General features: G+C 45.2%; 1 protein-coding gene across 1 annotated transcript in view; it reads left to right on the forward strand.

Annotated features, from left to right (window-relative positions):
* Positions 1-25,000, forward strand: part of nell2b (neural EGFL like 2b) — a 71,095-nt gene that overhangs the window by 27,707 nt on the left and 18,388 nt on the right. The window contains exons 14-16 of the mRNA XM_031583245.2: positions 5,415-5,540; positions 13,710-13,832; positions 14,551-14,646. Of these exons, the coding sequence (XP_031439105.1) occupies positions 5,415-5,540; positions 13,710-13,832; positions 14,551-14,646 (345 nt within the window). The remainder of the gene's footprint in view (positions 1-5,414; positions 5,541-13,709; positions 13,833-14,550; positions 14,647-25,000) is intronic.

Genomic DNA, 25,000 nt, shown 5'->3' on the forward strand with positions numbered 1-25,000 from the left:
CATTGTTGAGAGTGTTGTGGGGTGTTTTGTGGGTTTGTGGTGTTTGTTTGTTTCACGATGTGAGATTGTAATGGTGTCGGGTGTTTACCGCGAATTGGTGTATTGTTTGGTCTGCCGCGATATACAGCACGCATACATATTATTTGCATACACCTGCTGTTGCTCAATTATACTGATATATATACTGGGTACCCACCATCTCATCCATTTACCATTTGCATTGCAATAACATCCATAAACTGGTTCAGATACATATACTCACACTTCCTGGTTCTCACGCTTCCACATACTGGTCCCAACGCGAAAGCGCGCTCGCGCTGGGATAGCACTTTTACATTGTGTCACTAGTGGAGGGAGCGGGGCATTATTTCACAGGGGTGTTTGTCGTGTTCACATTTCATTTAGGTAATAACTATGCATTGTAGGGTGATTTGCTAATGGGTTAAATGGTGTTTGAGTGATTTATATGGAGATATGTTATTTGAATGTATAATTGAATATAATAACATGAATGAATGGTTTTGTTAATAAGATGCACAATGTGCTTTGCTTCCCCATATTCATGGGTTGGCCCTATTAGGCCAATTAGGGGCAATAGCTAGGCCTTCTTAAGAGGCTAGCTCAGTGCCATTCAAGGGGTGGAGGTAGAAGGACAGCTTTCCTGTTGCGAGGAGTTGTCTGTCACGGTAACACTGTTACGCTGCATTTGGATATTGAATCTTTGTTTTTGTCTGAAGTACTTTGTTTTGGTGCTAGTAATACTTTGGCTAAAATCCACAACCTGGAAAGAAAATAAATATGGTTGAATTGAAAACGTAAACCACTGCTCCGGCGACTCTTTTGACCACCATCTCCAAAGTCCACATCCCTAATCGTGGGCTGGCCGCGCCGGTCGCTCACACACACACACACACATGCCTCACACACACATACCTTACAAACAAACACACATACCCCCCACACACACACACATACCTCACACACACACACACACACACACATACCTCACACACACCTCACACACACACACACACACACACACACCTCACACACAAACACACACACACACACACACATACCTCACACACAAACACACATACCTCACACATATGCCTTTACTCTCTCCTTCCTCACTTTCTGTCTCATGTTCCCTCTTTACTCTGTTTCCTCTTCAGCCTCCCTCTCACCCCTCTCTTTTTTTTACAACTTACTGTATAAAGAACATCAACAGTCATAAAACACATGCACACACATGCACACACACACGCACACGCACACTCTCTGGACTGGAGGTCAGACACCCACCACTTTGCCTTCCTTGTTTCTTAACTTCAAGTGTCCCAGACGCCACAGGAGCAAGTGTTTGGCCTCTTCCTAATGAAGGTATCATCATGTCACCGTCGTTGTTGGCTAATGCAGCATAATTGCTCTGGTAAACACCCGGCTGCATAAATGAATGATAATAATAAGAGAGGGAAGGGAGGGAGGGAGGGAAAAGAGTAAATAAATAAAGCTCAAGATGATGGCAATTACTGCGCTGGGAAGGGTTGCTGTCCCTGGTTGTGTTAGTATGCACACCAGCAGCCAGCTGACGGGCATACATGAGTGGAGGAGTGAAGCTCTCAGGAAATGAAGAGGCTGATTTCAATGCAGGTCAAAAACAAGCGTGACCTCCTCTTCAGCCATGCGAAAGAGAGGCAAGAGAGACAGAGAGGGAGGAAAGGAGTGTGTGTGCGTGCGTGCGTGCGTGTATGTGTGTGTCTGTTTGTGTGTGTGCGTGTGTGTGTGTGTGTGTTGGTTAGGGTAAAGAGCTACTTTGACAGATGCATTGGAAGTTAGTTCGTTTTTCTTCGTTAAAGCTGTTTTGCCTAATGCCGTATTCATCAAATCGAATCAACATGTATCGGCCATTTCACACAGACTAATGTGTTGATCAGTGGTATGCAAGCGGTGGCACCTGGGTGTCTCCATGGTTTCCCTTATTATATAACGTCACATTGTATCCCTCTCGCCTCCCTCTCTTTAATATGGTAATAGGCCATGCCTTCCCAGAGGCGATCGTGTTAAACCATCCTTGTTACCCCGGGGACGGACACCATTGCCGTGGTCGCCACGGACACAGAAGGTTCACGTAAACCCCTCTCTTAGAACAGAATGTGATGAGAATGCAGACGGCTCAGGAGGCCAGGAGGAAGACTTGTCTCTTTTTTTTTTTTATTTTTAGAGCTCCTCTGGCAGCGACACGTTGCCTGCTGGGTGTTAGCGATTGGCCGATCCAAGAGCGTTATGTTAGCCAGATTTAGCCTACCGGCAACGCCGGAATGATCTGGCCCTGATGTGGCAGCGATCCAGGGGAGCGGTGCCAGGCCCGGGCCAGATCTGACCCGTATATGTAACAGAATCAGCTCATATGTGCTTCGTGAGCCTCGTGTCATCATTGCCTGCTGGGGCAGAAAAGAGGCTGAGGATATGTACCTGGTCTAGCACAGACTGTCAGCGACCAGTTTATCTGTAGATACAAGCTTCCTGTGGCCCAACTAGCAAAAACAAGATGTCATATATCAGGTTTGAGCTTCAGTATCCAGGGAGCACAAAACAAATGTGCTATACATAATATATGTATAACTAATACAATGTATGCACAGTTGTATGCAAAAAAATCATTAGATCGTTTTTTTTATTATTGTAAAGCTATAAAAACAACCCCTGCAGCAAACAGACATGTGATAAGTGCATCTTTGTTATGTTTCAATGTTACCTTTTTTCATTTCATGAACTTGAGAAATAAGAAAAAGAAATGAAGCAATTGTTTCCTAGTTCCCAGTAGTACCCAGACTGCATCCGTTTGTGCACGTCACAGACTCACTGTGAGTCACTGTGGTTGAAAGCGCTGTGAAATTGCTAGGTGGAAATGTGAATCTCTGTCCTCATGGTTTCCCATGCTGTTTGCCTGTGAGAGCAGAGAGTCAGACAGAGCTTTCTGATCCATTTCACAGTTCCTTTGCTACAGTGGAACATCACCTTTAACCACAGTGTAACATTTTGGGTCACAATTGCTAGCAGCACATTCATACTTCGGCTGAAGGCTGTACATGGTGGCTGCTGCTGGTTGCGTGCAGCAGTGAGCCATGCAGGGCCAGCAAGTCTGCTCATGTGTGTAAAACGGCTTACTCACGCCGGTGACCCCCCCCCGCGTGCTCAGGGTCTGGCTATGGCTGATGTTGACTACTGATGAAACCCCCTGCGATGTCAGGGCGACTAAGACACAGACGCAGACGCAGACGCAGACACAGACACAACAGACAGCCGCTTTCAAAGCATCAATAATACAGAGAGATGTCCACTCTACTGTTTAAAGCGTCTATGTCTATGTTTGTGTGTGTGTGTGTGTGTGTGTGTGATGAGGGAGAGAGAAAGACAGACAGAGAGTGTGTGTGTGTGTATGTGGATGTGGATGTGTTTAAGTGCGCGCGCGTGTGTGTGTGTGTGTTTGTGTGTGTGTGCGTGCATGCTTGTGTGTGTGTTTTGTCGTGTAGGGGAATCCAGCAGCGATATCTCTGTAATGGATCCCAGGAGACGAACCCAAAGTGGGCCGGGATAAAGTCATGAAAACGTTGCATCATTTAACCACAAGCTGAATGATTCATTGATGATGTGCCTTTATAGATATCCAGTTGGAGCTGTGGCTAATTCCACTGCTCTGGACTCCCCTTAAACAAGACTGATAGTCTCTGAATGCTATTTTAGCAAACACAAAGGGTCCAGTGTTTGCAAGAATATTGATCTCTTCTCTCTTTATGCCTCCCAGTAGATGAAAAGGCACATCACAGAGCGGGTCCCAGCTTCATTATTTCGCGGTTGGAATAGAGTTTACTCTGAAAGAATAAAATGAGACTGAATGAAGTGCATTTCCCTCTTTAGTTTAGGTGTGTGTGTGTGTGTGTGTGTGTGTGTGACTGTGTTTGTGTGTCTGTGTCTGTGTCTGCGTCTGTCTCTGTCTCTGTCTCTGTCTCTGTCTATGTCTCTCTGTGTGTGTCTGTGTATGTGTGTCTGCAGTATCGCATTTGCAGAGTTGGATATTTTCATCCCTTTCTTTTTTACTCGACGCAATATTATCATCATAAACTGATCATTATCAGTGGATGGGTGTTTTAGAGAGAAATAAAAAGCATCAACAATACAGTTTATTGCTCTGAGGAGGGTACATCTACAACACACACTGTCACTGCCAGGGAGGGTATATTGCAATATGTGGAGAAGAGCCCTCTGTTTGTTTTTCTCTTTGTCCGTGAGCAAAGAGCAGAGCATGGAAACGGCCGCAAATGATGACTCCAGGGGCTTCATTTTAAATAACACCAAAGAAAGGAGGAAAAGAAGAAAAACATATTTTTTTTTTTTTTACATCTTGCATTTACTAGAGAAAATAATAAAATGACATATGGTGTATTTCCGCTTCAGGCCTCTAGAATCCCCCTCACAGAAAAGGGATGAGAGTGGAGAAAACCGACAGAGGAATATGATGCTAAACAGCCAGAGGAATATGATGCTAAACAGACAGAGGAATATGATGCTAAACAGACAGAGGAATATGATGCTAAACAGGCAGAGGAATATGATGCTTCAGAGGAATATGATGCTAAACAGACAGAGGAATATGAAGCTTAACAGGCAGAGGAATATGATGCTAATCAGACAGAGGAATATGATGCTTCAGAGGAATATGAAGCTAAACAGACAGAGGAATATGATGCTTCAGAGGAATATGATGCTAAACAGGCTGAGGAATATGATGCTTCAGAGGAATATGATGCTAAACAGGCTGAGGAATATGATGCTAAACACTTGCCCGCTCATCTTTCAGTCCTGGGTGCTAATGGTGGCATTGAACAGGAGAAGCGCTGTGGTCTGTGTCTGAAAGGCACAGATGTGATTCTCAGTTTCATTATTGTATAGGCAGAATAATTCCTTCACCACGCTCATAACAAATTTGGAAAACATTCCCTGAAAGAGAGAGAACCTTTGGGAGTATTCTTGTTCTCGATTGCTTTAATTGAATAGAACTTGAATACCACTGCACTTCAGCTCTGCTGTGTCCGACCACTGAGAACCAATTACAGTTCAGCTGAATAAGCTCTTTCTTTTGCCTTTCCCTCTCTGTGAGCCAATTAAAGTTCTCGAAGGGTAACTTTATAGTATACATTTTATAAATTCTGGGATCTCTTTTCCTATAACTGGAACTGGTACTGCATCAGTCAGCCAATCAACCAGCCAATCAATCAATCAATCAATCAACCCACATGTCAATCAATCAATCAATCAATCAATATCAGTGCGTGTGTCTGTCTGTCTGTCTGTCTGTCTGTCTGTCTGTCTGTCTGTCTGTGTGTGTTCTAATGTTGTGTTTGCTTCTGCAGATATAGACGAGTGTGCCGAGGGGAAGCACTACTGCAGAGAGAACACTGTGTGTGTGAACACACCCGGCTCCTTCATGTGTATCTGCCACGCCGGGTTCATCCGCATCGACGACTACTCCTGCACAGGTGACACACACACACACACACACACACACAAAAAAATTACACACACATACACATCTAACGCACAGACACATCACGCACGCGCACACACACCACATACAAATTACACATGTAACACACACACACACAACACGTGTACAAATGACACACTACATGTATAGACATGACAAAATATAATTTAAGGGAAGACGCTTGTGTGTGTGTGTTTGTGTGTGTGTGTGTGTGTACATGCAGGAATTTACTTTATGTGTTCACCTCATGGTCATCTCCAGTCAATCAGTTTGATATAAAGAAAATATTGGGTTTAGCTGGGAACCAGAGGAGCATGTTTACATCAATACTGAAGTAGAGGCAAGGTCTTCACCATCTGTAAAGGCAACCAATCAGAACATTTCTAGGAGGAACCTTCGAGCTGGCAGGCAGATGTTTCTCAGTAGTTCTTTCACTCTCCTGGTTTTTCTCTCAGTCTCACTGTTTAAATATTTTATTTGTGTGTGATGTTCTGGTGCTTTGGGGAGAGCCTTTGTTTACTGTCTCAATTTTTCTTAAGGCACTAGTACACATACAAAGACACACACACACAAAGACACACACACACACACACACACTGTGAGCATTCTGAATTGCGCCTCATTTTGAAGGTCATCTCTTTTCTGTCTCCATCTCCTCTCTCCTCCAGCTTTCTCAACTCTCATCGTTGACATGTGTATTCAGTAAATCCATAACGATCCATTTTACTCTGCCTCCTCTGGTTCCCCTCAAACACACACACACACACACACACACACACTCACACACACACACACACACACACACAACCACATACACACACATCCCCACTCAAGGACGATTCTTCCAACAAAGACACTCAATCAATGGGGTGGGCGTGCAGGCATACCCTGTCATAAAAAGTGATTTAGCCTTGTGTGTCTCTCCCGCTCCCTCTCCCACCACGCCCACCCCCACAGCCCCGCAAATCGGCTTTTATTCAGTGTGCTTTTATAGTCAGTGAGCTGGCAATTTTCACACAGACACACACTCATGCGTGGCACACACACACACACACACACACACCTACACACCTGAACTCGCCCACCTGTGTTAATAGTTCTGAGACGCGTTTCGGTTAGCTTTACAGCAGGAGGCGTCTGGAGTGGCGCTAACTGGAATTAGCACGCGGCGCAGAAGCTCACGCTCGTCTGATGAATGGAGGACGACCTCCAAACTAATGAAAAGAGCCGGGAGAGCGGCGGCGTGCTGTTTTTAATGTTCGCTCCGTGTGAGATCAAACCCTCTGCGTTAAATGGGAAGAGGAGGCAGGGAGCTAGACAGACAAAATGGAGAGTTAGCGGTGTTTATGGTAGCAGGGGAGGAGGGGAGGAGTGGCGCAGGAATGTGGACTGAATTGAAAAGGAAATGTGTTCTTCTGTTCTGTCTTTTCTTCTCTTCTTTCCCCTTCTCCTCGGCTCTCTTCTCTCCTTTTCCCTCTCTTCTCTTCTCTCCTTTTTCCTCTCTTCTCTTCTCCACTCTTTTCCTTTCTTCTCTTTTCTTTTCTCCTCTTCTCATCTCTTCTCTTCTCGTCTCTTCTCTTCTCTTCTTTCTTCTTTTCTACTCCTCTCTACTCTTTTTTCTTTTCTACTCTTTTCTTCCTCTCCCTGCTTCTCCTGTTCTTCACTCAATCCCCCATCTCGATAAATCCATTTTGTTCCCTCTCTCCTCTCCTCCCTTCTGCCCTCATCCTTCCTCCACTATCACTCTCTTCTCCTCTCCTCCCTCTCTTATCCTCTCCTCTCCTCCCTTCTCCCTCCCTCTCCTCCTTCCTCCACTTCTCAGAGTAATGGGATAAAGATCACTTATCCCTTGTTGTAGTTAGAGTGAACAGGGCCAGAATACTGATTAGATCTCCTGGAACATGTGGTTAGTAATAATGTATTTGTCTAATTACCTACACAAGATATTGAATGTTTTCCAACCTAAAGGTGCTGGAGAGTGTATACACTCATCTTAATTGAGGTGTGTAGCACAAACAATGCCAGAAATAAATGTAGAAATATATGTACATTGGATTATGTTTAATACACAAGACAATATAACTATACAAAAAAAACTGTACTACACAAAGCTATACAAAAACTGGACATAATCCTCCCGTCACCTGTTTAGATTGGATATTCTGATATTAATTTGAATTTTAGTTGTAATTATTCATTTAATTTATAATAATGATAATAATAAACTTTATTTGTATAGCAACTTTCATACAAAAGAATGCAGCTCAAAGTGCTAAACACTATAGCAATGGAGCTACAGCCACTTTTCACATTTACATATCAATGGTGAGGGAACCTGCCCAGCAATTAGACCGGAAAGGTTTTTGGTAATGGATCTCCATTTAAAAATCTTATTATCTGAATCCAAGTCCTCTGATAATTTGAGAGCACTCAAACTATTCAACTACAGCTATTCCATTATCTACAAAGAAGTCATACTTTTCTATTTGAATCATTAGTATTTGCACTTAGCTATTGAGGGTTGATCAGTTCCCTCACAGTTTTACTGTAAAATGAGTGAGTGGTGTTAGTCATGGTTGCTAACCTCCACCAGGCTACATCTGGAGTTCACCCTGCGCACGCGATGTCTTGTGTGCAAACTACTAATACTTGCTACTTGGTCTATTATGGAGTCCATAAGAGTCCCACAAAACGTGATGATATACTGATGATTTAAACGTGCTCTCAGGGTCTAATTGTTGTTGAATGTGCTGTGTGCGCTCGCAGCTGACTGGCTCTCACAATGCCAATTGCCCTTGACGGCATAATGGCGGTGTCTGTTGACAGGCTAACAGGGTTGGAAACAGGAGATTGAGATGGAGAGACAGGGAGAAGTGGCTTTTACGATGCTAGCTAGTGCTAGTTGGAGCACATGGCATACGGACACGCACAGTGTGTGTGTGTGTGTGTGTGTGTGTGTGTGTGTGTGTGTGTGTGTGTGTGTGTGTGTGTGTGAGTCAGTTAACAGCTGTGGAGTCCCCAGGAGTCATTAGGGTGTCACGGTTCTCGCGTTCCAAAATTACCAGCACAGTTTCAGTGCCGTCTGGTTGTTTTCTTTTTAGTGAGAAAAGGATGTTTATTTTGTGATGCCCTGGGTGCTATGCGATCACTGGTTGTGTGCTCTTGCACTTAGCTTGTAGTTTACAAGTAGCTTGTTGTTGTTGTTGTTGTTGTTGCTGTTTATGTCGGTTGCTTTGCTAGCAACACTTAATAGTGTACTTCATTAGGCATCAAATAGCCCCTATTGTTGGCCAGAGAAGCTCTCTGTGTGATAATGATGATAATGATATTGATTTTCTCCACATCTGACTGCAGTAACGAAGAGGGATTCTCCAAAAAAACCTAAAAATTCAGGATCTTTCAGAGCTCCACTCAGGAAAGCCACTCTTTGAGCCGAGGATCGGACATGGGCTTCACCCCGCCATGAAAGTGCATGAAACTGCACTGCAACTGAGTTGCTTTGGGAGGGAAATTTAATTTTATTGCCAAGAAACGAAATGAAATTGAACCCACCGTTGGCTGCCAAGTAAGGGCCGGATCGCACAGCCTTTCTGGGCCGAACTCTAAAGAGGCACAGACACCACAGGCCTGCACTGGTGCGATATGATGAACATGCGCCATAGCGGTCAGCACACACCCACTAGAGAGACATCACTATGCTCACAGCACACACACGACTCTCTCTCTCTCACACACACACACACACACACACACACACACACACAAATGATCCGTTTATAAAAAGACCAAACCATAAATGTGTGTGTGTGTGTGTGTGTTTGTATTTGTGACTGGGTGTGTAATGGCTTTCTCTCTCTTCTAAAGCGAAAACAAAGACGGCAGGATGGTTTCATATCGCTCTCTGTTAGCGACTCCTGTAGGGTCTTTTCTGTAGGATGCAGGAGTGTGCTCTGGAGGAGAGTGCCTGTAAGCTGTTGAAACAGCAGAATTGGAGCTGCGCACGCAGCCACAGCCCCCGTCAGCGATGTTTGCTTATTGTCTTTTCCTCCCTGGGTCGTCCCTGGGGAGCTGAATCCAAATGTCAGAGCCACGGTGTTTTGCTTCCTTCTCGCTCTCCTCTTCCAGAGGCATTATACACAGTGTTCTCAGAAATGCACACATGCACACACACACACACACACACACACACACACACACGCGCACACACACACAGACACAAACACACACACACACACACACTGTCATACACTGTATGCACACATACACACGTACACACACAACCATACATACAACCATAGACACCACACACACACACACACACACACACACCTATACACACACACACACACACACACACACACACACACACACACACACACACTTCTCTATAAATACATTCTCACACACCCACACACATAGAAGACACATATGTACAGTGTGTATACCCACCACACAAGCATACACACAATCACTCACACATACACACTATGAGTACATTCTCACATACCTACACATCAAACACACAGAATTACTAATTGCTACACACTGATACATCGACACATACACACACACACTCTCACACACACACACGCACACTCTCACACACACACACACGCACACTCTCACACACACACACACACACTCACACACACACACTCTCACACACACACACACATACACACGCATACACACGCACTCGTATACTCACCCATTTAACACTGTTGACGTGTGAGAGGCAGTGCGTGTACTGTATGTGTGTGTGTGTTTTTTTTCCTCCTTGTCTCCGGCTGTTGATGTGTTCATTATGGGTGATGTGCGGTGCAGAGAGAGAGAGGAGCTCTTTGATAGGAGGCCCCTGCGGACCGTGGTGGTGTGCCAGGAATGCGCGCCCGTGATAAATTAATCAGCACCCGCGGCACGGTGATGCCGTGCCGCGCCGCGCCGCGCCGCGCCGGTGCGTTATAGGGCCAGGCCTGCCTGAGTGTTGCATGTGTTACACGTCAGAAGAAGAAGAAGAAGAAGAAGAAGAACGGCGGTATCGGGGAAGTTTAAATAGGGAAGGTGGAAATGACAACTAGAACTAGATACACACGTTTTTTTCTGTACAACAATGCATCTATTCTTCTCTCTGTGTGTGTGTGTGTGTGTGTGTGTGTGTGTGTGTGTGCGCGTGTGTGTGTGCGCGCAGTGAAGACAAAGCCAGTATTAGCCAGTGGTACAGAGGTACTTTGAGTCTGTGTGTGTGTGTGTGTGTGTTGAATAGGTGCAGTGAAGGCAAAGCCAGTATTAGCCAGTGGTACAGAGGTACTTTGTGTGTGTGTGTGTGTGTGTGTGTGTGTGTTGAATAGGTGCAGTGAAGGCAAAGCCAGTATTAGCCAGTGGTACAGAGACCATCTCTCTCACTCTCTTTTTCACCCATCTCACTCAGTTACTCAGTCAGTCAATCAATGAATCAATCAGTCAATACACCGGAGGATGCTGGAGACCAAACAGATGAAAACAGATTGATATTGTTTATCCCCTCATTTGTGCTCTCAACCATCCAAACATCCATTGTTGCCCTGGCGATGGTGTGCCTCCTCAGGCAGTCATTCAGTGATTTATAGATGGTTTGGATCTGTGTGCTCAGCCGTCGGTGAATTATGAGGTACGATGTGTGTGTGTGTGTGTGTGTGTGTGTGTGTGTGTGTGTGTGAGTGATGAGGTACGATGACCAAACAGTGCGGAGAATTTAGAGATGACACAAGGGAATCAATCAGACCTCGTATGGGTCATACAGAGGAAGAACCAACGGAGAGATAGAGAGAGATAGAGGGAGAGGGAGAGAAAGAGATAGAGAGATAGAGAGAGAGGTGCTTGGGGAAAGCTGGACTCTGGACGCTGAGACGTGGGAAATGTGTAATGGGATTTGAAGAGTGAAGGGAATCTAAGGGGAAGAGAATGGGAGAGAATGGGGGCAGTAGGACACTGTGAAGGGGACACTTAATGACCCGAAGGGCACTTATGTATGAGTGTGAGAGAGAGGGCCATCAGGAGGGTAGTGGAGTCTAATCAGGAGATGAGTGTGTGTGTGTATATATGGGGATGGGTGGGTGTAAGAATGCTATGAAGAAGAATCTATGAAGAGTCACGTATAGTTAAGGGCTTAAAGGGCAGGTGTGTCACGGTGGCTCAGGTGCTTGCACTGCCGCATCACAGGCAGGTCCCCTCCAGACCTTCAGTGCTCAGGTGGGCTATCTCGCGGGCCTTTCTGTGTGGAGTTGGCATGTTCTCCCCGTGTTCACAAGGGGTTTCCTCCACTAAGAACCCCAACAGAAAAAACATGCAAAAAGAACAGAACATTCTCCTGTCCGACCCTGACCAAGACGGACGGTTCACTTGGTCCCCGGGCACTGAAATGCTGCCGACTGCTCCTGGGGGGTCCTGGAGGAAGGACAGTCCGGGATGGGAAAAAGCAGAGATTACATTCACAGCGACCTCAGGCCTGCGTGTGTGTGTGTGTCCTGTGTCGCCTCCATATATCCACGTTTGTGTTGCAGTGTGTCGCTTGTGAAGTTAGCCTTGTTTGACTGAAGTCAGCCTTGTTTGTTTGTGTGTGAGCTGGTAAACGTTTGTGTAATATGTGCCGTGTGTGTGTGATATGTATGTGCCAGTGCAGGTGTGTGTTTGTATGTTTGTGTGTGTAATATGTGCTAGGACGTGTGTGTGTGTGTGTGTGTGTGATATGTGCTAGGACATGTGTGTGTTAGGTGCTGTGAGTGTGTGTGTGAGTGTGTGTGTGTGTGTACATATGTAAACTCATATTCTAGAGCAGGTGTGTGTGTCTGTGTGTGTTTGGGATGTGTAATTACGGAGGGTAATTGGTGTCATCAGAGCTGTCACGCCTGGACGAGTGTGAAGACGGGCGGACAAGACCCCTGTCACAAGCAGTTAAGACCCATGAGACTCTCTGTGTGTGTGTGTGTGTGTGTGTGTGTGTGTGTGTGTGTGTGTGTGTGTGTGTGTGTGTGTGTGCGCGCGTGTGTGTGCGTGTGTGTGTGTGCGTGTGCGCGCGCACAGACAGAACATCTATCTCACCTGTCCTTCGCTCTTCCACTGACCTTATTCTCTCTCTCTCTTGCTCAGTTCATTGTCTTTCTCTTCCACTCTTCTCCGTCACTGTCGTTGTCTCTCGGTTACACTCGCTAAAGGAAGCTGATTGCTGATTGGTGCTCTCTGACTGCTATTCTTTTCTGTTCGCTCCTCTCAACTTTTGTGTCACACAAGCCCTCCCTCTCTCCCTCTTTCCCTCTCTCTCTCTCTTTCTTTAATATTCTACACACATATACACACACACACACACACACACACACACACACACACACACACACACACACACACACACACTATACTGACACTTTAGTCATGGGTCACCTTGCCTGATGTAGGGTTTACTTTTTGCTAAAAGTTGTTTCTCTTAGCTATGTCTTTGTGGTGTGTGTGTGTGTGTGTGTGTGTGTGTGTGTGTGTTTGTCTTCAGGGGTGAAATTGTCCTTTGAAGTGCTTTTTGTCAGCACATTTTGCACACCCAGCAGCCTGGGCTCATCCCCATGCTCTGAGGCTCATTGACATTAATAGAAATCTTCTGCTCTCTGCTGGGGTTGGGACTTGGGGTGAATTTGGGCTACGTCTTTCAAACGCGCCGCGCGATGACTTTTCACTGCAGTGGAGGAGTGAGCGAGCGAGCTAGCATGAGTTAGGGGCTGTTCAAAGAGAAATATTTATGACCGTTTTCACAGAAGCCCGGGCTCAGTAACACTGATCAGAGCTCCAGCAGAGTTGCCGAGTGCGGGGTCGTATCCAGGGTCACTCACAGGGCATCAGGAAATGGACCTCCTCAGCGCCTATTTTTGATTCAGTTGGTGTTTCTGATCATGATGAATGTATGAGTGTGTGTGTGTGTGTGTGTGTGTGTGTGTGTGTGTGTGTGTTTGATTGTGTGTGTGTTTGATTATGTGTGTGTGTCTGTGTGTCTGTGTGTGTGTGTGTGTGATTGTGTGTGTGTGTGTGTGTTTGATTGTGTGTGTGTGTGTGTGTTTGATTGTGTGTGTGTGTGTGTGTGTGTGTGTGTGTGTGTGTGTGTGTGTGTGTGTGTGTAATGACTCCTCTCTCCCGTACTCAGAGCATGATGAGTGTGTGACCGGTCAGCACGGCTGTGATGAGAACGCTCTCTGCTTCAACACCGTGGGTGGACACAGCTGTTCCTGCAAGCCCGGCTTCGTCGGAAACGGCACCATCTGCAAGCGTGAGTCTTCCGCTATCCCACAATCCCCCTCACCTTCTGGCCTCCCTTACCACAGTCTGTCACGTCTTCCCTGGACCAAATGTAGCTGATCAGAGAACTTGCTAGGTGTGGCAAATATGTCCACATTAAGTACATTACAACTACATCATTTTTAAAGGTACAGTCTGCAGTTCTGGTTAAAGGTTGTTGATATTTCAGTTGTTATAGTCAACTAGTTTTGGGACCATCCTCAAATTCATTTTGATAGCATATGGTCATGTGAAGGACAGATAAACACCTGTGTCTTTCCCACTAGCCATCCAGGATATGCACTATCTATTTCTGTGATTCCTGGCTGGAACACCTTGCAAAAAAGCGTTCATAGCATGCGATGCCAGCTATACTGCCAAAAGACACCAGTTAGTGTGTTGGCAAGCTTTTATCAGTGTCAACTGGGCTTTTGGTGGTGTTTGCAAGGTTTTTGCATGCCTTTTAGGTAGTTAGCTTGTTAGTTTTGGAACAGAACTCCTTATTGCTGCTTTAACGCTTTGATCTTTGACTTAGTGCAATCAGGTGAGTTACATGAGGAACTGGCAAACTTTATATCTTGATCAGTGACTATTTGGTTATGTGTGTGTGTGCGTCCTTGTGTGTGTGTGTGTGTGTGTGTGTGTGTGTGTGTGTGTGTGTCTGTGTCTGTATGTGTGTTTGTGTGTGTTTTCTCTATCTTCATCTACAGCTTTGTGTGATGGCCTCTGTCAAAATGGCGGCTCGTGTGTTTCCCCGGACGCCTGCATCTGCCTGCAGGGCTTCACAGGGAAGAGGTGTGAGACAGGTAAGGTCTAAGACTGACAATAACATGCTTTACACACACACACACACACACACACACACACACACACACACACACACACACACACACACACACACACACACATCTACACTCACACACACACACACACACACACACACACACACACACACACACACACACACACACACACACAGGTGAGAGAGCCCATGTGTCAGGTACGCTTGTCACACAACATATATATATATATGTATAAACATAGATCAAAATGACACACTTTTGATGTTAGATATGTGAAGACAGGGGTCAAAACACCCATGCAGCCTCCAGAGGATGAATACCACGTCTGGACCACCAAGACAAGTAGTCATGGAAACACAAATATGATCTGTGACCTGAGTTGACACACTGCTCTCCTGACTGTATCTGTACGGACGCATACTGCTCAGTTTACTGTGCAGCATCGTTAATCTCTTCTATCCTCCTTTAATGCATGCCTCATGTAAGCCGTATATAGCTAAGCCTATTGAGATTCTATATGACACTGAAAGGTTATAGATGCTATCGTTTTTTCCTTGGTGATTAGTTGGCGGTTGCTGGAAACCAAAGGAGGAGATGGTTGGGAGGAGGGGAGGAGGGGTTTTTGGTGTTGGTGTGAGTGGGTGTGTGTGTGTGTGTGTGTGTGTGTGTGTGTGTGTGTGTGTGTGTGTGTGTGTGTGTGTGTGTGTGTGTGTGTGTGTGTGTGTGTGTGTGTGTGTGTGTGTGTGTGTGTGTGTGTCTGAGGGTATGAGTGTGTGTATGTGTATGTGCGTGCGTGCGTGCGTGAGTGAGTGAGTTAGTGTGAGAGAGAGTACGAGTGTGTGTGTGTGTGTGTGTGTGTGTGTAGGGGGTGTTCTCAGCTAGTGTGTGCCCAGCAGGCCAGCTTGTGCCCATGAGAACATATAGCGCCTATTTGGCCAGCAGGAGGGCTGTTCCTGCTATAACACTACTTGGCCTCTCAGACTGACAAGGAGAGAGAGAGAGAGAGAGAGAGATGGAGAGATGGAGAGAGAGAGATGGAGAGAGAGAGAGAGAGAGAGAGAGAGATGTCAATCCCACTGAGACACACATCCTCACACATTTATGTTATTGCTATTGTACTGTTGCGGTGTCGTGTAGCAACGGAAGCTAAACGGCAAAGCCTATATCAAGGCGACCCAGTAACATTAACGATAATCTTTTGACACGGCTCCAGTGGGAATTGGAACCACTGGATTAACCAGTAAGCCCTTGCCCCATTGATGTCCCATTATTTATCTCAGGATTTTTTTATGAAGCCATTTGATATAATCCCCAAGTGGTTGTGGTCACTTTGAACCCAAGACCTTTATTGGTGAACTGATTGTGAGAAACACAGTGTTTCCTGGTTGCTATGGTTGCCTAGGAAACTTTTAAATAACCTGTGCAATCACCGTCTAAGACAATTTTTCTTATGCCTTTTAAGGTATGACATGCAATATAGATTTAATACTGTTCTAGCCTATTTTACTCGTACTTTTAAGTTCTTCTCGGACTGAAGCTGAAATGTCTATGATCAACGCAGCCAGTGTGCATAAGGCCTTGGGCAACGCAGCAAGGTGTTGATTTTCATTTGGGCGCCCACGTTAACAGGTTAGAGCACAGGTTAGAGCCCACGTTAACAGGTTAGAGCACAGGTTAGAGCACAGGTTAGAGCCCACGTTAACAGGTTAGAGCACAGGTTAGAGCACAGGTTAGAGCACAGGTTAGAGCACAGGTTAGAGCACAGGTTAGAGCACAGGTTAGAGCACAGGTTAGAGCACAGGTTAGAGCACGCACACTGCCAACGTGAGACACGCGAACAGGCGCGGTTTGAGGATCAATGAAAAAAACAGATAATGAGGCTGGAACGCACACGCAACACACACGCAACGCACACGCAACGCAACAAGAAAGTCCAGTGTGTGTGTGTGTGTGTGTGTGTGTGTGTGTGTGTGTGTGTGTGTGTGTGTGTGTGTGTGTGTGTGTGTGTGTGTGTGTGTGTGTGTGTGTGTGTGTGTGTGTGAGAGAATGCACACATGCAGTGGGGGCGGAGAAGGGGGCTTATTGGTAATGAGAGATGTGTAACCCGATAAACAATAACGTTATGTTATTATGACAAGATCTGTTCTGTTCATTAGGAAACCGGGATAAATCATACTGTACTATAGCCTGACGATGTCATACTCATAATTCTAGTCAGAATATGAGTCTGATATCGCTCCATTGGGCTGTGATTATGGGGCGTGTTTCAACCGAACCAGGAGAAAAAATGCCTCTTCGCTCAATTGGTTACCTACAACCAATCAGAACAACGTAGTATGTGACCAGGGGCAGCTGATACATTACACTTTTACCGGATCCCGTAGGAAGGAAGGCAAAAACATCTTTTCGATTGACAAATGCCTTAATCGCGTTTCTCTGTTCCTCTTTCAAAATGAATGCACTGTCAATGTCTAAATGGACTCGAATCTATACATTTCAGCTCTCCAGCGGCAGCCATGTTTGTTGAAAACGAATTCAACTCGTGTGTTGGTGACGTGGTTGGTTACGTTACTGTTGATCATCTGTCCATCATCGTATAAAGCCCGCCTTAACAATTTGATTGGTACGGCCGATATCGAGCCGCAGATAATTTCTCCTCAATGGAGTAATGCCAGACCGAACTTCCCAACCAAAAAATGTGTGGGCGGGGCTAAGTTCGGTCTGGTATCCAGGCTAACTGTACTATGCTAATTAATGGGAAACTCAACAGGTAGTATTTTTGATTTTCTGCATCCTGCTCCGATGTCACTTGGAGCACACAAACACACACACACACTCATGCACACACATACGCACACGCACACACAGACACACACACACACAGACACACGCACACTCATGCACATACACACACACATGCACATGCACACACACACACACACACACACAGTAAAAAAGTGTGTGCTGGATATGGTCTGAGTGGAGAGGAGGCTGAGAAACTGAAAGTGATTGCGCAAGAGGAGTAGAAGGAGACAGCTGGTGTTTGCCGGTGTCCTTTGAGAAGGTGTTTTTGAGGGGGCTGTTTGTGTGTGTGTGTGTGTGAGGTTGCGGGGGTGGTGGTTTAACATCTCTGTATTTGGCTCCTTGACTGAGTGATTATGTAATCGTGGGTTCCTCAAGAGATGCCAGTGCCGGCTGAGAAATTCTCAAGGATGTATTTGTTTATTTGTGTGTGTTTCTGTGTGTGTGTGTGTGTGTGTGTGTGTGTGTGTGTGTATTTTCACATCTTGCTTTCATATTGCCACCTGTCATGAGTTGTTGGAAATGAAAACTTATGACAAGCCATGTGATGTACTGTGTGTGTGTATGTGTGTGTGTGTGTGTCCACAGTAATGCATATGTAGCCTTATTCCGGTCACATTCCTGTGCTGTTCTGAGTTCTCTGAAGCGTACAGTGTTTTGTTAACAAGGTTTTGTTTAATAATTTTTCTGTTATTTTTCTTTTCCTCCTTCTGTCATTCTATTACTATCTCTTGTTCCACTTCCTTTCATTCCTTCTATAGTTTTCTTTTCCCTCCTCTTCCCTTCTCTTTTTCTGTATTCCTCTCTCTCTCTCCCTCTCTCATTCTCTCATTCTCTCGGTGTGGATACCCACAGTATCTCACAGTTTTTCTTCAGCGTGGGTTTAGAATAGAAAGGCGTAGGATAGCGTCTGGGAATCCATTAGGTTTGGGCCGATTTGACATTCGCAGGTGAAAGGGAAACATTAGATAAGTCTCTCTCACTTCTCTCACACCACGCCTCTGTGCACACGCTTTAATCACACATTTACATAGACGGAGATAACAATGTGTGTGTGTGTGTGTGTGTGGTGTGTGTGTGTTAGAGTGTGTGTGTGTGGTGTGGGGGGGGGGGGTGTATGAGGGTGGGTGCTTTGAGTGTGTGTAAGTATGTAAGTTGTGTGAGTAAAAGTGTGTGTGTGTCTCTGTTCACTCCATGAATAAAGCCCTTTTTTCTTGTTGAAAACACTGAAAGGTTATTGCACGCTGCCTTTCATATCCACGCCTTTACTGATGTGGCAAATTGCTTGCAGAAGCCCTCACAGGGGCCTCCCCTCAGAGGCTTAATCCACGGACGGCCTGCAAAAACATCCAATTATCTGGGGTCTCGGAGGGTGGAGCTCCGATCAGGAGATCCTTCAGTCTCAAGCAACGGCGTTCTAAAGAGCACCAACCCTCCCTCATGGAACATATGTGAGGCCAAGAGGCTTTTGGAAGATGGAGCCGTGTGTGTGTGTGTGTGTGTGTGTGTGTGTGTGTGTGTGTGTGTGTGTGTGTGTGAGAGAGAGAGACCGTGCGCCATGTGTGTGTTCGCGTACATAAGCCCCTCCATCCGTGGTTTGATAGATAACATGCAATCAAAGCCTGGGTAATTGTCTTGAGTGACTTTTGTTCAGTTTGAGTCATCAGTGTGTATTGTATGTTCATTCATATAGAATCCTCTGATTGTCTGATTCTCTGATCTCGACGCTTCTACCAGAGAGACTCAGCAAGCCTGGACCAATTTGACAATTTGATGTACAGAGGGACAATACAGTTGAAACATATGAAACTAATCCAGTAGACATATAGATCGGTATTTGGTCTTTGGCGTAGGCCCTGTCCTCAGTCCGTTGAGGTGTGTGGTAACCACTGCAGATCCCTGACTGTCTGAGATGGCGAGGGTGGGCAGCAGGACAGGTGTGTGGTAACCACTGCAGATCCCTGACTGTCTGAGATGGCGAGGGTGAGCAGCAGGACACGGGCCCAAGCTGGTGGTGACAGGGGGGAGGAGGGTGACATTAAGCATTAAGCAGCATGTTAGCATGCTATCGGCTCGGACCAATGAGTGAATAAATGAATGAATGAATGAATGAATGAACGAATGAATGAATTACATGGCATCAGAATACTCCTGGTGTAGCTGTCGCTCAGGCTTCCATCACTCTGATCGGTGTATTAGTGTTGTGGTCAGGCTTCTTCTATGCAGAGGAGGACACGATCAAGCGTAGCTGTGGTCACGTTTCCCTGTCCGTGTTGAACAGAGGGAGAGTTGTAGGTTGGTTGTGTGCTTGAGCAGACGCTGGTGTGGGGATGCACTTCTGTGTGGAAATCTCCCTCGTTAGAAAGCACAGGAGCTTCCTAGACACTCCACAGCCATCTTAAAAACAGCCAGAGGATTGGGCTCTTTTTTCTCACCCTCAAGACAGTGTGAAATGTGATGTGTGAGTTTCTGTATGTCTAAATGTGTGTGTGTGTCTGTCTGTGTGAGAGAGAGAGTCGTGTGTGTGCTGTGAGCATAGCGATGTATCTCTAGTGGGTGTGTGCTGACTCTCTAGTGTGTGTGTGTGTGTGTGTGTGTGTGTGTGTGTGTGTGTGTGTGTGTGTGTGTGTGTAAGAGAGAGAGTGTGTGTGTCTCTGGTTTTGTATGTCTGAGTGTGCGTGTGTTTGTGAGAGAGAGAGTGTGTGTGAATGTCTGAATGTGTGTGTGTGTGTGTGTGTGTGTGAGAGCGAGAGAGAGAGAGAAAGATAGTGTGTTTATGTCTGAGTGTGCGTGTGTTTGTAAGAGAGAGAGCGAGAGAGTGTGTGTGACTGTCTGAGTGTGTGTGTGTGTGTGTGTGTGTGTGGTGTGTGTGTGTGTGTGTGTGTGTGTGTGTGTGTGTGTGTGTGTGTAAGAGAGAGAGTGTGTGTCTCTGGTTTTGTATGTCTGAGTGTGTGTTTAAAGTTGTTGGCTTCCATCCTCGTTGTTATTTATGTTGTCTTTGTGGAGCCACTTTCCATCACAGCCAATTAGAGCTGCTTAATTAGAGCGCTGAGCTGATGGAGAAACTCACAGGAGACACACCACCCTGTGAGCACGTAACACACACACACACACACACACACACACACACACACACACACACACACACACACACACACACGCGCACACACAGACACACACACACACAGACACACACACCACAGCTACACTCCTCTTTCCTTTCCTCTCCTCTCCTCCTGCGCTCTCTCTCTCTTTCTCTCTCCCTCAGCCTGCACCAACACACAGATTCACTCCTCTCTTCTCTCCCTCTCCCTCTCTCTCTCTCTCTCTCTCCCTCTCTCTCTCCCCCTGAGTCCACATCATCACCATACCAGTTTCACTCCCCTCTTCTCATCTCTACCCTCCTCTACTCTCTCCTCCTCTCCCTCTCTGCCCTCATACCACACATACCAATTTCAGTGTTCTCTCTCTCTCTCTCTCTCTCTCTCTCCCTCTCTCCCCTCCTCTCTCTCTCTCTGTCTCTCTCTGTCTCTCTCTCTCTCTCCCTCCCTCTCTCCCCCCTCTCCTCTGTCTCTCTCTCTCTCCCTCCCTCTCTCCCCTCTCTCTCTCTCTCTCTGTCTCTCTCTCGCTCTTCTCCCCCTCTCTCTCTCTCTGTCTCTCTCTCGCTCTCTCCCCCTCTCTCTCTCTCTCTCTCTCTCTCTCTCTCTCTCTCTCTCTCTCTCTCTCTCTCTCTCTCTGTCTCCCTCTCTCCCCTCTCTCTCTCTCCCTGTATCTCTCTCTCTGTCTCTCTCTCTCTCTCTCTCTTTAATTTAAATTCAAAGTTGCTTTATTAGCTCGACTGATTGGATACAGTGTTGCCAAAACATAAAACCCAATAAAACAACACATTCATTTATAATATGACACTGAGGAGGAAAAGAGACTGAATATACAGTCATACTGGTATAATAATAATAATAATAAAAATAATAATAATAATATGCAGTAACACAGGACTGATAATATACAGGAATAATAATATGCAGTTACACAGCACCAGTCGTTCAGTGACCACAAGTGCGCTGTTCTTTTGGAAGCCATGCTTTGTTGTGTCGACTGTGGTCACACTGTGGTCGCATGGGTAAGGACCTGTGTCTGCTTTCTGTCTTTATACGGTGAAGAAATTCATCTCTTTTTAGTGCCAAATAGCATTCTAATTACAGTGCATGAAATGCCCTGTATTGTTATTCCTAGGCTTCTTATACTTCTTCTTCTTATTCTTCCTTACCGACTTCTGTTCATTCGAACTTTGTCGCGTAGGTCTTGTAAAGGACACTTATGCTATGTATTTTTCATTTTTCTAAACTTTATACTTTTTAAAATATTAAAGAAAAACTAATACAAATTTCTCCATTGACTTACATTGGGCCATTGTGACATCATAATAGGGTCATTAAACTGGCTTGCACCTGTGCTTCACTGACACCTGCGCCAAGGTTCCAAGGCTCCTCTTCTCTCTGTCCCTCTCCATTCAACGTATAACTAGGAACATTAAGAGACACCTTCCATACTCTACTTTTTTTTCTATCCATCCCTCTCACTCTACTTTCTCTCACACTCCATCTCTCTGCTTCACTCCATTTTCTCTCCTTCTTTCAATATTTTCCCTCTTCACTCTCTCTTTACTGTCTTTATCCAGAGCCTTCTTTCCTTTCTTCTTTCTTTCTTCCACTCTTCTTTCCTTCTTCTACTCTTCTTTCCTTTCTTCTTTCCTTCTTCCACTCTTCTTTCCTTTCTTCTTCCTTCTTCCACTCTTCTTTCCTTCTTTTACTCTTCTTTCATTTCTTCTTTCCTTCTTTCACTCTTCTTTCTTTTCTTCTTCCTTTCTTAACTTTTGCATTTCATGCACTGGTATTTCCTTCAGGAAATGCATTTTCTAGTTCTTCTTCTTATTCTTTGTACCAAACTTCTGCGCTTAATTCAGCTTGAACCGCTTAACTTAGAAACTTTGTTCAAACTTTGTCGCTTAGGTCTTGTAAAGGACACGAATGCTATGCATTTTTCTGAACTTTATACTTTTTAAGATATTAAAGAAAAACTAATACAAATTTCCCCATTGGGCCATTATGACATCATAATAGGGTCTTTAAACTGGCTTGCACCTGTGCTTCACTGACACCTGCGCCAAGGTTCCAAGGCTCCTCTTCTCTCTGTCCCTCTCTATTCAACTGTATAACTAGGAATATTAAGAGACACCTTCCATACTCTACTTTGTTTTCTCTTTCCTTTCTTCTTTCCTTCTTCCACTCTTCTTTCCTTCTTCCAATCTTTTTTCCTTCTTTCACTCTTCTTCCTTTCTTCTTTCCTTCTTTCACTCTTTGTTGTAGCCGTTTTGGACATTTTTGTCCAGACATAAAGTTTGCATTGGCCCCGATTACTTTGACTGTGTTATATGATTATATTGTTTCTATATTTGCATATTGTTTCTTTAGCTGCATATTGGACTACCATTTAATTGAACTTTAGGATGATTGTTAATTTGTCACCTGAACCGCCCATTAATTATTGTCACCTGGACGGCTCATCAGTAGATCTCACCTGGACGGATCAGTAGTAGTGTCACCTGGACAGCTCATTAGGAGATGACTGGGAATAGCCAAATGTTGGGTCTAGAGGCGTGTAAAAGATACGGTTTTTTGACCACTTTTCGATACTAGTTTAGCCTTTTTTAGTTTACTGTTGTTAACTTTGCTTTATTGTTTGAATTTACAAAAATAAATGGATTATTCTTTCAATTTTTGGATTATCGAGAGTGCGTAATCCACTACCTGCTGACCAGACCCACGGCCTTGACTGGAACTTGGAGTTGGAAAATTAGAATTCATAGAAAGGCCGCCACACTCTTCTTTCTTTTCTTCTTTCCTTCTTCTACTCTTCTTTCCTTTCTTCACTCTTCTTTCTTTTCTTCTTTCCTTCTTCCACTCTTCTTTCCTTCTTTCACTCTTCTTTCTTTTCTTCTTTCCTTCTTCTACTCTTCTTTCCTTTCTTCACTCTTCTTTCTTTTCTTCTTCCACTCTTCTTTCCTTCTTCTACTCTTCTTTCCTTTCTTCACTCTTCTTTCTTTTCTTCCTTCCTTCTTCCACTCTTCCTTCCTTCTTCCACTCTTCTTTCCTTCTTTTACTCTTCTTTCCTTTCTTCTTTCCTTCTTTCACTCTTCTTTCTTTTCTTCTTCCTTTCTTAACTTTTGCATTTCATGCACTGGTATTTCCTTCAGGAAATGCATTTTCTAGTTCTTATTATTCTTTTGACCTTTTTCTGCGCTTAATTCAGTTTGAATCGCTTAACGTAGAAACTTTGTTCAAACTTTGTCACGTAGGTCTTGTAAAGGACACATGTGCTATGTATTTTTCTGAACTTTATACTTTTTAAGATATTAAAGAAAAACTAATACAAGTTTTCCCATTGACTTACATTGGGCCATTATTTTCATAATAGGGTAATTAAACTGGCTTGCACCTGTGCTTCACTGACACCTGCGCCAAGGTTCCAAGGCTCCTCTTCTCTCTGTCCCTCTCAATTCAACTGTATAACTAGGAATATTAAGAGACACCTTCCATACCCTCCTTTTTTTTCTCCATCTTTCTCTCTATCCCTCTCACATCTACTTTCTCTCACACTCCATCTCTGCTTCACTCCATTTTCTCTCCTTCTTTCAATACTTACCCTAAATACGAAAAGAGGTCATCATGTACCATTTGTCAGTTGAGAGTCATTCAGAGAGAAGCTTATAACTGAGTTGAATTTAGAAGAGCTTACTGTTAACACGTGAATGTGGCATTTATAATGAGTCATAATGATGGGGTTGATTGGGTATCTAAATATTGATTTCATCCTAGCACTTCACAGATAAGGTGAAGGAGCCGTTACCCCCTCCAGTCCTGCCCCCCTCCCAGTCTGGGTGTGACTCCCCCTGAAGGAGCTCAGAGGAGCTGTGCTGCTGTTGGTCTGTGTAGAGCCGCAGTAGAGCCCAGGGTCCTCAGCAGCTCTTAGCCCCAGGGTCCTAAGCACCCCTCTCCTGTGCTGCACTCTCTCTCTCTCTCTCTCTCTCTTTCTGTGTCTTTCTCTCTCTTGGCAGCACTCTCTCTCCTGTTCATGCTCTTCTCTCATCCTATCTGTCAGCTAGTCTTTTCCTTTGCCCTCTACCTCCTCTTCCTCCTTTGCCCCTCTACCCCCTCTTCCTCCTTTGCCCCTCTACCCCCTCTTCCTCCTTTGCCCCTCTTCCTCCTTTGCCCCTCTACCCCCTCTTCCTCCTTTGCCCCTCTTCCTCCTTTGCCCCTCTACCCCATCTTCCTCCTCTTCCCCCTCTCCCTCCTCTGTCCCTGTTCCCCATCTTTCTCCTCTGCCCTGCTCTTTCTGTAAGTTTCTCCTTCTCTCTTCAGATTGTACTGCATCTGGTTCTCTCCTCTTTCTGAATCCCCCTGTCTCTCTCCCTCCCCCTCTCCCTCTCTCTCAATCCATCCTCCTCTCTCACATCATCTCTCCCTTTCCAAGTGTCGTAAGCACCCCACTCCTGTGC

This window comes from Clupea harengus, chromosome 16 (genome assembly GCF_900700415.2).
Source record: "Clupea harengus chromosome 16, Ch_v2.0.2, whole genome shotgun sequence".
In the NCBI taxonomy this organism is placed as follows: Eukaryota; Metazoa; Chordata; class Actinopteri; order Clupeiformes; family Clupeidae; genus Clupea; species Clupea harengus.